This window comes from Bemisia tabaci, chromosome 3 (assembly GCF_918797505.1).
Source record: "Bemisia tabaci chromosome 3, PGI_BMITA_v3".
Lineage (NCBI taxonomy): Eukaryota > Metazoa > Arthropoda > Insecta > Hemiptera > Aleyrodidae > Bemisia > Bemisia tabaci.
Window position 1 is genome coordinate 16,483,402 of NC_092795.1, and position 13,127 is coordinate 16,496,528.

The 13,127-nt window shown below is 35.2% G+C and overlaps 1 protein-coding gene across 3 annotated transcripts in view; it reads left to right on the forward strand.

Moving 5' to 3' along the window:
• fry (microtubule binding protein furry) overlaps window positions 1-13,127 on the forward strand; it is a 41,914-nt gene that overhangs the window by 15,325 nt on the left and 13,462 nt on the right. Inside the window, exons 18-29 of one of the 3 annotated variants that reach the window (XM_019061957.2) lie at window positions 1,350-1,514; window positions 4,720-4,893; window positions 5,863-6,012; window positions 6,384-6,547; window positions 7,065-7,393; window positions 7,823-7,977; window positions 8,697-8,857; window positions 9,582-9,719; window positions 10,595-10,728; window positions 11,285-11,389; window positions 11,847-11,981; window positions 12,563-12,831. In XM_019061957.2, coding sequence (XP_018917502.2) covers window positions 1,350-1,514; window positions 4,720-4,893; window positions 5,863-6,012; window positions 6,384-6,547; window positions 7,065-7,393; window positions 7,823-7,977; window positions 8,697-8,857; window positions 9,582-9,719; window positions 10,595-10,728; window positions 11,285-11,389; window positions 11,847-11,981; window positions 12,563-12,831 — 2,079 coding nt within the window. The remainder of the gene's footprint in view (window positions 1-1,349; window positions 1,515-4,719; window positions 4,894-5,862; window positions 6,013-6,383; window positions 6,548-7,064; window positions 7,394-7,822; window positions 7,978-8,696; window positions 8,858-9,581; window positions 9,720-10,594; window positions 10,729-11,284; window positions 11,390-11,846; window positions 11,982-12,562; window positions 12,832-13,127) is intronic. The other 2 variants (XM_019061959.2, XM_019061960.2) reach the window with 2 other exon arrangements.

Below are 13,127 nucleotides of genomic sequence, written 5' to 3' on the forward strand. Positions count from 1 at the left end.
TTGGCGAAAACTGCTTTAAAGGCAGTCAATAAATGACTCAAATTTTTTCTTCCATCATTTTGCCTATTTTCACCCTGGTAAATATTTATTTTTACATCGCAGATTTTAATTATTCGTATTTTGTCTTGAAACTCAATTTTGACTACACAAGCTTTAATGTGAAAAAATTCTGTTGCTTTGATCAAGGTAGGAAAATCTGAATCCTCTGAGAGGAGGGATCTTAAATCTCGTCCAAAAAATTTTTCAGGCTTGGAGTTAATCAAAAATTTTTGGGCCAGGACTCTAAATCGTATTTTCAATGGAACACTAGACAAAGTGCACATACATGTGAGCTGTGCGATATATGCTTTCCCATCAGAATTTCCTCCAATGCATAATATGCAACACAAAAATTATTAAAAGTGATTTCTCAACATGATATTAACATTTTTCGACGCATAAGTGCTAACTTTCCGCTCACAAGAAACAAACCATAATTCTCTTGGGTTAAATCTTGCACTAAACGTTATCAAATCAGTCTGCAGTCTGGATGTATGCCAATCTCAAGCTCGGCACCTTGGCTCAGCTGTTGCACGTTGTTAACTTTGTGAAGAACACGAAGGGGGAAGGAGCACTGCTCAATAGAGAAGCCTACCAAAACCGTTATGGTTTGCAATTTGATTGACTTCTAGACTCTAGTTTTTCTTGTGAGTGGAAAATTCTAATTTTTTGTAACTGATGCCAAATAAAAAGTTTATATCTTGGTAAGGAGTTAATGTTAGTTATTTTGTCGCTCGAATCATTTTTCTACCTGAAATTTTGAAGCGGAAGCAAATATCAGAATGCTCAAAGTTGTGCCTTGCCTAATTGTTCATTCTGGCCAAAATTATTGGTACATTATCAAGTGGAGCGTGGGTTAAGAAAATGGATCAACAGAACTGGCACATGGACAGCTCGTCAAAATATTTTCAAGCATATTATTAAGAATAGTAAGACTTTTGTTATCTAATCATTGCATGTTCTTATTATCTGCTGTCTAACCATAGCCATTTAATGAGTGTGGATCTTATATTTTAATTGCTTATTATTTCTTTGCGTTTAGTTAAGATAAAAAAATCTTTCAAAGCTAGCATATTCAGTCGGTGAAGAAGTAGAAATTCAGTGTTTCTTAATCTTATGGAAAAAGACTATTTTTAGGTTTCTTGATTAATTAACATGGAAAGACATCGGATTGACAATGCGCATTTTGAACTCCTCTCTCCATTTATGTATGCGCAAGAGGACCTAAACGGACAATTACTTGTGTCGTTCGTAAGTTGGACCATTTCAGCACTTGTTCTACCAGCTAATTATGATTTGTTTGGGTGAAGGATTATGAATTTTAGTGGGTTTGGCTCTCTGGGACGACATGAATCAATGAGCTTGCAGGGTTTCTTTATTGGCGAGTCAGATGAGGATTTCCAACATGATCCTACTGCGCTGAGTTGCATTCCGCTACATCAGACTGTGAGCAAAGCAAGGCACAGGCGAACTAGGTAAGCTATGGAAATGTCTAGCTCATCTGATATCACACTTTCAGGGGTGGTTCTCTAATTCCACTTTGAGTCTAGCTCAAATCATTCACATCCATTTAATTAATAATTCAAAGTGTCGTCCCAGCACAGACCTCATTTATACAATTCTAGTCATGAACATCCGAAGTGTATACTCCTCTCCATCAAGTGTCTGTCAGATAGAGGTCTGGCGTGAGCCACTTTTGAACAAGTGTCTTTCATATTTTGTACAATGCCTTAGTTTTGATTGCAATTTTCAAACCTTTGCATCTTCAAAAGATCAAATCTCTCTCATATTGCACCCTGGATTAGGTAACAATATCACTAGTCACTACATGTTAAGGGCAACCCCAAAATCAGATCTTAATTCTTAAAACTAAGAAATGCCTGTTGAAAGTAGTAGGTAACCAAAAAATTAAATAAAATGTATCGAGTCCTCGTAAAATTTCATGCTCTATGGTGGCTGTGTTGAAAATTCTCATGGTTTTCAAGCTTGCAGACTGAGTCGGCCTCTAGAACCTTGTGTGTGAAATTGAACTTACTGCACAGGGTGATCCGAAAGTCTTGCATCTCCAGGGCGAAGCATCACTCTTGTAACTTTTGAGCAAATTGAAATAAAGACTTGTTTTCCGAGTGTTCCCAAGTCAAAGAAAACGACTTTTGGGAACCCCTGAAATTTTGAAGGGACCACCCTAAAAAGGAGCAAGAACCCCAGAGGTTACAGGGATGATACAGGACTTTTCGATCACCCTGTATAGTGCTAAATTTTGAAGCTGATGATAACAAGCCAGATTTGAGTGTTAATGAGACAAAATATTGACCATAATTTTTTTATCCTGCTCAACTCTCATCTGTATTTTCAAATACGATAAAATAAAAGGATAAAATTATCCTCAACAATGCCTTAAAAAACTGTGTTTAAGTAATTGTAAATTTTTTGGGTCAGTGGGCTGTTCGTCTTATATTTAAAGATGAGTGTAAATAAAATTGAAAAAATCCCATTGATAACTGTGTTCTTTGATGCAATGGTCGGTGGAGATGTGTGGATGTGCATATAATTATGATTCAATTCTATATTTTGATCACGCATTGGAATCATACTCTCGAGCTGATTTAGTCATGCCCCAATCTGATTATACCCGATGATTCCTCTAATTGTTATATGTGTATAGTGTATAGAAAAGATGAAAGTAAGAAGCTTGGCGGAAGGTGAAGTAATGAAACTTCCCACCACATTCATCGAAAGCCCACTCTCTTCCTTGTCCTCACATATCTCGACTTTATCAGTTGATCGCAAGCACCCATCATCCAGTTTTTGCGCTTTCTCACATCATAAATGCCCTTTATTGCCGGCAAGTTTTAATGACTAAAATTTAAGATAGGTATATTTCTCTTCACTTATTTTTTTTTCAATTAAATTGTATGTTTCATAAGTTTGGCACCTGTTTAGCATGCTTGTGATCTTGATTTTTGCATGTGCATGATTTCAATTATTCGATATATTTTTTTAGCATTCTCATATTTTTTTACTCACTCGATGAAAATTCCCTGGCAAAACAGATCATTTGTTTCATCAATGAGCTGTGTTGAGTCCCACACAAGGAGGAATCCAAAAGTAACAAAACTCATGTCACTATATTTCCGCGCTTTGCTGTTAGAATTTTGCCTGTACAGAGATGCCAAATTTCTCCTGATTTGACCTGCTAACATGAAACGCTCATACACCTATTGGTTTTCCCTCATACTTGTATAATTCAAATGAATACCTATCAGTGTATCGATAATCATTTTTCATCCTAACTCAACCTGTGATGAAGTTTGACTTGTATGCAACATAAATATTTCAACAGGCTTTACTCTCTTTGTCCTTTCTTCAATTTACAGTCGTGTCTCGTTGCGATGTTTCTGAAAATGACTTTTCTCTAGAAACAAGGTTCATTTTTCAAGTCTTGACCAGCGGTTTCTGGAAATAACTTTTTTCCGGAAACAACCCTCTACTTCTATTTTCGTTGTACGTTGTAACGAGATACAGCTGTGTTGATTTGATGATTAGTAGGTATGGACCAATAGACAAGGTCTGAGATGAAGCATTTCTTCATTATAATTGACTTCAAAATTACATTGGAAAAAAAAAAAAAAAATTACTGGGTGAACAATTAATTCGAGCAATTTGACAAATTTTCAATAAGATTTTTCTCGCAGTAATAAGTTGCAAAAGTGCACCAATAATTCAATTTCATTCAGCATTTTTCTCGGTTTAGACCTCCAGTAACCGTTAACAAATGAACCTTTATTTTGTTTTTCCTGTATGTATGATTGTATGGGTTGTAATTTTCGTTGAGTTCAAAAAAATTACAAATCACATACTAAATACTTAAATTGATTAGATTCAAAAAAGCTAAAGTGATTGATGCTCAGAAAAATTGTGATGCACGCTGTTTTCATTAAGTGTATGCATGGATTTTTTTTTTTTTTTGTATCATACATTTTTATCCGAGTCTTGTCTTCTCAATTTCGTCTGTGTAAAGTGTACGGGTACCCACTCGTTCCTAATGACTTGAATAATTTATCTATAGTTCTAGCCAAGTTTTAAAATTAGATCTTCATAATCTCATGATCAGAAATTAGGAATGGTTCATTTCAGCAATGTTACATTTTTTGACCTTGACTCTTCATCTTCTTAAGGCCACAAATAAATATATCCTTTTGTCATGATACATTGAATTGTCTGTTACAAGAATTTTAACTCTGAATGTACATACTTTTTACGGCTGCTTCTTTTTTGGAATGTTATATAGTGAAGAGCCTGCACAATGATGTATTTATGAGAATATCCAAAACATTCAGATTTTATCAAGGCCAAACAAGACCCTTAAACTATTGAAAGTTTTACTTTTGGTAATCTCTCTTTTGTCGAGGATCAAACTAAGAAATTTCCCATTTGAAAACTGAGAATTTCACGTGCAGAAGAGGAGCCCCCCCTCAAATAGAGGCTCAAATTATAATTCCTTTCAAAGCTCCATTTTCTGGTTAAATTGTTGTAACCTTTGGTTGCTCCTTGATGCCTTTACAAGTTGTAACTACTTTGCAGATCAATGAGACCTTCTCTATTCAACTCTAGTTCTTTTTATCCATCACAAATTGATTTAGAACATTATTTATGACCTTATTGAATGCGCATTTTCAGCTCTTCGCCAGACAGTTTGACAATGGCAGAAAGAGGTAGCGGAGATAAACAGACACCCACCGTATCCCCAGCTGGACTCTACAAGTTAATTGTTCCTCTTCTACGCTGTGAAACAACTGATGTCAGAGATGCAGCTGTTTTATCTCTTGGCAAAGTTAATTCAGATGCTTTGAAGTAAGTCAAGTTAAAATTACCTTTTTAATTGAAGCATTTTTTCCTTCAAAGGAGGTATATGAAGGTTCTAACAATAATTGCTCAACAAAGCTAAAATCAAGGAATGCTAAAATCAAGGAATGTACCAAATTAAGTAAAATAGGAATTGCGTAACTTAAACAACTCAAACTCTCTTTACTTATTCCTTTATCTCTGTGTCGTTTTGGAAGGTTTGCCTCCCTCCCTTTTTAGCAGTGATTATAGTAACTCTAGATATTATATATGATATGATATATGTATAGATGGACTCTCCTAAACGACATACAGATAAAGAAATAAGCAAGGAAAGTTCTAGTTTCTTAAGTTCAACAATTTTCATTTTATTTCAAGATTTATAATCAAAGAATTATTCTAGAGGATTCATCAAGCACAACCTATACTGAATGTTAAGATTGCAACTTCAAATCAAAAAACTATGCATTGGCAAAATGTGAGAATTCCTCTCTGTCTAAATGAACAAACCTGTAATAATTACCACTTCTCATGCCTGCAGCAGGCAATGAAACACCCGGGGCAACCTCTTTGCAGCTCCGGTAAATTCTTAAATCATCATGAACATTAAAGTTACCTACAATATCTCATGAAAATTTGAAAAATAATCATGTTGCTGCATAACTTTATTGTCCATATTCACTTACATTCACAAAACGTTCAATTAATTTTTTTAGTATCTGCTGCAATACCCCAAACCCTTTTTTCCCAAGGTTTCTCATTGCATCTCAAAGTCAGAAAATTTAGTTTTAGACAGCAAGAATCTATTGAATTTCATATTTTTGTCAATTTATCTGAATATGTAGAATTATAATAGTGTGTTTGCCGTCAGAAAGTAAATTTCAGATCTCATTTGAATGACGGGTGCTCTGATTAACGAAAGCGGTAGTTATGTGCCTTTTTTGTTTTCACAACATCATGTATTGGATTTGTTTCCAGAGATCTCATGGAAGAATTGGTCGCTTACATTCGAGAAGCAGTCGATAGAAAACAGGAAAATATGCGCAGAAGGCGACGCAGAGATGCTTTAAGATTACAGTTGGTGCAGGTCTTTGAATTGATTGCAGAACATGGCACTTTTGGAACAAGGTATGATTCAGCTCACTATAGTTCAAGTTCATTCCTTCAGCAAACTCTGTCTTCCTCTATCTTTAACTAGCAAGCTTTTAAAATTTTTAAAATGCATCAATGGCAATAAGACATCTTAACATTTTTACTTTTTTTTTAAAAAAATTTGTTGAGCATCAAATTCTGTTTTTTTAGATACCATTTAAAATGTATATATTTCTCAACAAGTATTATTTTAAGAAGTACATTTAGCATTTTCTGTATCAATTTTTTTTTCTTTTTAAATAAAAGCAATAATTCTATTTTGATTTCAGATTCTAGGTAACATACAAACGAATTTAAACTTCTTATCTTCCATATTGAATTTAATGTGATTTTAAATTTTTTTACAGTATCTGCGTTCTTGATCGAGACACCCATTCCCTACATCCCACGATAGTAGAATATGTTGATGGAGCTCGACTCTGTCTTGAAGCAGAATCTGACAAGGAAGCTTTAGGTGACATAAAATTGCACTTCTGCAATTTTATTCGTAAGATGTTGAAAAGTTTCTCACGTAAGTCTCTAAATTTTCAATGAACATATTTTTATTTACCCATCTGCTGAGGATTAAGTATTGAACCATTTCGAGGTTTTTAAATCGAAGTTCATAGAAGAGTTTCTTATTTGAAACAATTGCTGAGAATCGCCCATTCACTCTAGTGATTGTTAAAATTAAAATTATGTATGTGATTGTTTTCTAGTATGTAAATGCCATTTATTTTTCACCAAGCCTCAATGACTTCATACTCCATTTAATCTGATTTAATCAAATGGAAAATGTCAAGAAAAGGATAAAATCATTTGTTCCTTACTTATTAAATAATTCTAATTTTAACTTTACTTTAATATCTGCTGAATCAATTAATTTTTTAATATTCTATCTCACATTGAACATTTTGACAGAGACACATGCCTAGGGAAACTTCATTTTAGCCCTAATGTATGTAATGTATGTGTGTAATGTCATTTTTTACATGATGTAACCCATTCATTTTTTGGTGAAGTTGAATATCTTTTATGTTTTTGTACAGTGGAAATTTGTCAGACTCTGTTAAAGAGAGATCTCCGTCGAAATCTGTTTTTGCTTTTCGCCAACTGGTCTGGAAACTGGGGTCGACCTTTGAGTAGCTTTATGTCATCCTCAATGTGCACAGTTGGTGCAGCAAGCACCTCATCTCTAGCAAGTAACACGCAAGATGTGCCGAGCGCCAAAAATGAAGAAGAGTTACAGTTCTCTGCTCTCCAGGCAATGTGCGCTGTTCTTTGTTGCGGCCCCTGTTTTGACCCCCAAGGGCTGCTTTCGGAGGATGGTTCTCTCTACCCGTGGTTGGACTTGTTGTTAGCATCCGATAATGAAAAGGTAAAAATTGTTTCTTGTAATGTTTTGATTTTAAAGTAATTAGCGAGCACAAGTATGTTTTGCTAATCTTGAAGGAACAGTTTGCACATAATAAAATTCATAATTACAAAGCATTAGTAAAATTGCAAGCAAAGATTGTGAATTGGCATTTCTTTTGCGATCATGATCAGGTGCTTTATCCAGCCATTCGACAATGCAACTGTACACAGTGACTAACCGGTACCACAGGAGACAGTCTATCCATCTCACTTCTGTGTTGCCAACTAAACCACTTATAGGTTATGCATAGAGGGAGGGAGAGTCATTAGAAACTGGCTTTTCATATTTTAAACGGGAGATTATTTTTTGCTCAAAAAATATTCGTTCCTTTTGTACTTCTGTAGTTCTTTTCTCTGGATCTATCATATGGTCTTGTTTTATTTTTCTCAGATTCGACAATTAGGTGAGGAAACGGTCATACTACTTTTAGAGTGCAATCCAGATATGGGATCCCTTCTCGACTGGGTTGTCGATCGATGCTACACAGCTGTTCCAAAAGTCGCCGATAGTTGCTTCCTATCGCTTGCTACAATCTTTTCTACAAGGTAATTTTTTTCTTTTAATCTAGTCAGAATCAGCTCAAACAGTGGCAAGTAATTTTTACAGTGTGTCACCATGCATACACTATAGTTTTAAGTCTTAGAGGATGTTTAAAGTGGAGAGTTTTTCTTGTGCTTACTCATGGCCATTGTCATAGAGAATAAAGGATTGTAATAGACCCAGGATGGTAAAATGGGTGCAAGATCCCTAACCCTGAGCTTGTCTGACTTGGGGGCGCAGCGAAGCTCTAATCAGGGGGAAATAATCAACAGCACGTCTCCGATAGGGATCACACTTTTATTCCCTCTACGCGAACTAACAAAATACAGATATGCACACGAACCTTATGACTACGGAAATGCTCATCACACAACAACTAAGCTGGCCTATCTCCGAGTGCTTAGGGCATCGGACCTCGGCGAATGCCTATACTCCACAACGCGTAACCGACTGCCCAGAGTCAAAGCTGAAGCCGGCCGAACTTAGCTCCGGCCCTGAAAAGCCGGTCATGAGGCATCACTCGCCGCAATCCAAAACACAAAACACTCGGTACAAAGGACACACACAATTTCCCCGGAAATTGCGTGTGATCCATTTCAGGATTATAAAATTTTCTTTGCATAGAAGACGAGTAATGAATAGTAAATTACTCTAAAATTGTAAGTACAACTTTAATTTGGGAAAAGGTTTTTTTCTGTTACTAACGTTTGCTCTTTTTGTTCAGAGAATATCCATGCGACCACTATACTGCAATTATAAATGTGACTTTGATGAACACGGGATGTCCAAGAACTTTGGTGCATGAAACTGCCCTTCAACTCTTGCAAATATTAGATAAACGATTCTTCGGCACTGTTGGTCTAGTACCCTCAGAAAATGACACTGGTGAGTCTTTCTAATTTATTTTTACCGCTCAAATATCATGAAAATTTGAATATGTAGCGCCGCTTTATTATGCATTTTTGAGACAACGCTTCATAAAAACAAGCAGAAATAAATCAGGAACTTCTTTTATGCACCAAAAAGAAAATGAGAAGTTTTGCTTACCCCAGGTCAAAACAAAAGATCAATGAAGAGTTTCAATTTAAAGTGATTAAAAAACGCGAATTACCAGGCAGTTTTCAATTAAATTGTGAGGACAAGAAATCGTGCTTGAAACGTAATGAGGTACGGATGAAAAAACACAGTTTTGTAAGCTTAGTCAGCGGATACCTCACATTGTCATGGACCAGACGGGGAAGAGAAAATTATTACAAAAAATATTGTTATGGTTATTTAACTGCATCTACATTTTTAAGAGGGTTGCACAGGTTACGTAAGGCCTTGCTAAACTCCCCTCCTGCTGCTAGTTATGCAGTGGAGCGTAGACTCAGAACCTCTTTCCACATGGGTGTGCTACTGTGCTACGTAATGCAAGTATCTTCTTCTTATCAAATAGCAAAACTCCTACAAGACCGATATCAAAATTATCAGCACAAACACTCAAATACTAAACATAGTGTATTTCCTTCGGAATATACACTAAAAAAACCTCAACATTTTTTAATCTCTAGGTTTTATCATATATATTATTGGCTGCAGTAAAAGATTATAAAAATGTAATTTTCAGAAGACGGAGAAAGAGGAACCTTTAGAGGAGGGACCTTGGACCTTCTTTTGTCCACGACAAGTTATTGTAGATCACAGCTTCATTTGTCTCAACAGCTGGCCCAATTGCATCCAGAGCTGACCATGCCTATGTTTTCAGGTTAGTCTTACTTTTTGGTCCATTGAATGCTGAGGGAAGTGTAAGTAGTGGTAAAAATTTAATTTTTTCCCCACAAAAGATTGAAGAAGAAAATAATTTTATTTTTTTGAAGGGGAAACAGAAATTAACAAAAGTATAAATGAAACTCATATATGCCTAAGAAATGTGAGATCTAAGTACCTTTCCTGACGTAAAATTTCAAGAGAAGTACAAAGGTGCCTTTGGTTGTCTCTGAAATGAACCCCCAAGCTCAAAAAGAGCTCTTGAAGTTGAGGCTCTAATTGAGAAGATTCCTAATGGTACGCTAAGAGTCCACCTCTCTATTTAGTCAAACTCTCCGTGCGCAAATAGGGAGCAAATATGTTCAAGGCTCGAAGGCTGGAATCAAGGCAACTCTGCTAACATATTTTCTCTTTGTCTGTGTATGAACATAGACGAGGACTCTCAGGATTGCGTTTGAGATCTTCTCAATTACGGCCTCACCTTTAAGAGCTTTTTTTGAGCTCAGGAGTTTGTTCAAGAGAAAACCAGTAACTTTATCATATTCTTCACTATTGCAAAATTCTAGACTTGATAAAATACTTAAATAGTAAATCCGTGACAGGTGTAAGAGCTCCATTGCTCTAGTTTATATCGATATCAGTTTCCTCGATCTTTGCAAATATTGATCCAAATCTCAGAATCTCCTGCTCAACTACATTTTTGAATTAGAATTATCAGGATTTTAAATTAGCTGAAAGCCCCTGAAGGGACCGCAAGATCGATCCGTCAAATCTGTTATCTGGAATCTGATGGAAATTGCGATCTTCTTAATTGAGGCCTTACTGTATGTATCAATAATAATTTTTAATTTTATTTGATGTGTCATCCATCAGAAATCACGCACCGCTTTCAAACTGCAAGGCCTGAAGTAAGGCAACTCCTCTTACAGTACCTATTACCATGGTTACATAATATGGAACTGGTGGATCCGAACGTCCCTCCTGCAAATCCTCTGTCTTATTATCAAGTAAGAAATAAATGGGTGTTGTATTACTTTTTCAATCTTAAAGGAACAGATGAACTGAATTTAACAGAAACACAATCGGTTGCATTTTGAAAAAAAAAATGAAACGAGAGTAGTTTTGAATCCAGCTTTTCGTTCACTTTTTTCCTGTCAAAAATTTAAAGTAAAAAAAAAACATTTTGAACATGAAAATGGTCGTTCAACTATGTCCTTAAAATTTAGTCTTATGAAGAAATAAACTTCCAGCCTCTTTCTCTGTTTTGTATTCAGAGGTCAGTATAACATTATTTTAAGCACCGAAAAAAATATCCACAGTAAGAAGAGCATTATCAAAAAATCAAATGTGGAATGTTCCTGTTGATTCTGTTACTGTCTTACTACCGATCAATTGAACTTTTTAATTTCTATTTTTTTTTTTTTTTTAATTTTTTTTTTTTTTAATTTATTATTGAATTACACCTACTTACAAGAGTATTAAGTAATTTAATTTCTAATGTTCTTAAAAATTATAAAAAATAATAATGGATTTGTGTATTTAAAATCAACATCTCTGTTTCAGTACTATGCAGGGGATGTAGGTCGTGGAGGATGCCACAGAGAAGGATGGGGCTCTGTTGAAGCAACAGAGATGGTGCTCAATAACTTGTTTTATATCACAGCCAAAGTAAGAAGTTGTTCATTCAATCATTCATTCATTCATTCATTCATTCGTTTCACTAATTTCTAACTTTCTTCTTTTTGCATGCCCTCTTGATTTTTCTTTTTTTGGGTTGATTTTTATGTCTACCGTAATGCTGATGGGAATTAAATATCAGATATCAAAGCAAGACTACTTTTCTTGTCTTTCAAAGTTAAGTGTGGGTTTCAGACTCTTTTTCTCTTGTAATGAACGTAAAGTATGCAAATAAAATTTTAAGAGATTGGTGACTTGGGGAGTGGTGAAGGAGTCACCAAAAGCGTTTTTCAAGAGCATCATTTATACGGATTTTTTTACTTTTTTTCTCCAATGCTCCAAATCTAATTAACGGGGTTCCTTTAAATGTTCTAATTAAACTTAAATGCAATTTTTAGAAATTTTTTGATGTCAACTAAAATTGATAAAACTACCTGTCAATTTCCAGCTTGCTGATCAACATCCGAAAGAGATGGAGGATGTTTGGGCCACTCTCTGCTCTTGCTGGCCAAACAACATGAAAGTCATAATTAGATATTTCATCATTATCTCTGGAATGGCTCCAACTGAACTCCTTCCATTTGTAAGTTCTTGTATATCATAAGTTTTTCTCTCAATTTTCAATCTTTGACAGCTGTGAGGGAAGATTTCTGCAGGTCAGGGAAGTTGCTCGACAGCAATATAAAATTTACACAGTAATTTGTCGTCAATTTTCAAAAAGCAGCACTTAAAGAGTAAATTGGTTGAGTCTGTTCATTGGGGAAAAAAAAACTTGTTTTGGTAAAAACTTCTACTGAAGTCATGTTAGCCTGGAAAAATTCTGTCTAGAGCTTTCATTGTTTTCCAGTAAAACTGATATATTGTTCATCACAATTCAACAAAAAACCTATCTTTCTGAAACCATCCTGCTCACTTTCTTCTGTGTACAAAGCAAAAATTGAGCTAAAATAATATTCATAAAAAAACCCACGAGACTTAAAACTTATGGTAACCAAAAAAGGCTCAGATGAACTAGCTTTGACAAATGATTTCCAGATCTGACAAATTTTAGCTCTGATAACCGTTTACACATATTTGTACTTATTGAGACTAATTTTTCATGAAGAATATCTCAAATGATTTTTGATGGATATTTTTTTAAACTTGTATTTTTCTTTTTCCCAGGCCAAAAGAGTTGTCTTGTACTTGGCAAGAGCACGCGCTGATCGACTCCTCGATGAATTGATGACTGAATTGCAAACTGTAGAGACATTAAACTGTCTGATTGAGCGGACAGAGACTCCACCATTTTACCGTTTGACTAGTATGCGGAAGACGTCCAGTCACTCAGATCCAGGCCCAGGACAAAACGACATTGGAAGCAGAAATGATCTAGCCGTTGAAAAAGGAACTATCCACACAAAACGACACAGTGGTGATGATCCAGGAAAAGGGTAATTTTTCCAAACAGCATTTTTAGTGCAGATGTAAAATCTTTGTACTTATTAACAAGTATGTAGATGTTGCATAAGATAGTCCCTCCATGCCCAGAGTAGCGCAGTGTGGAATCCATTTCCGATTAGCTCCTTAGAACAAAAAAGTTGCATAAAAAAAATAAAGAACTGTAAAATATTATTAAAGCAAGATGGTAGTTGGAATATTCCTAAGATAAACATTTTACGAACTGGACATGGATTCCTGTCAAACGGAAACATCAACTGTTTCATTTCAACTCTATACTAATAACTCT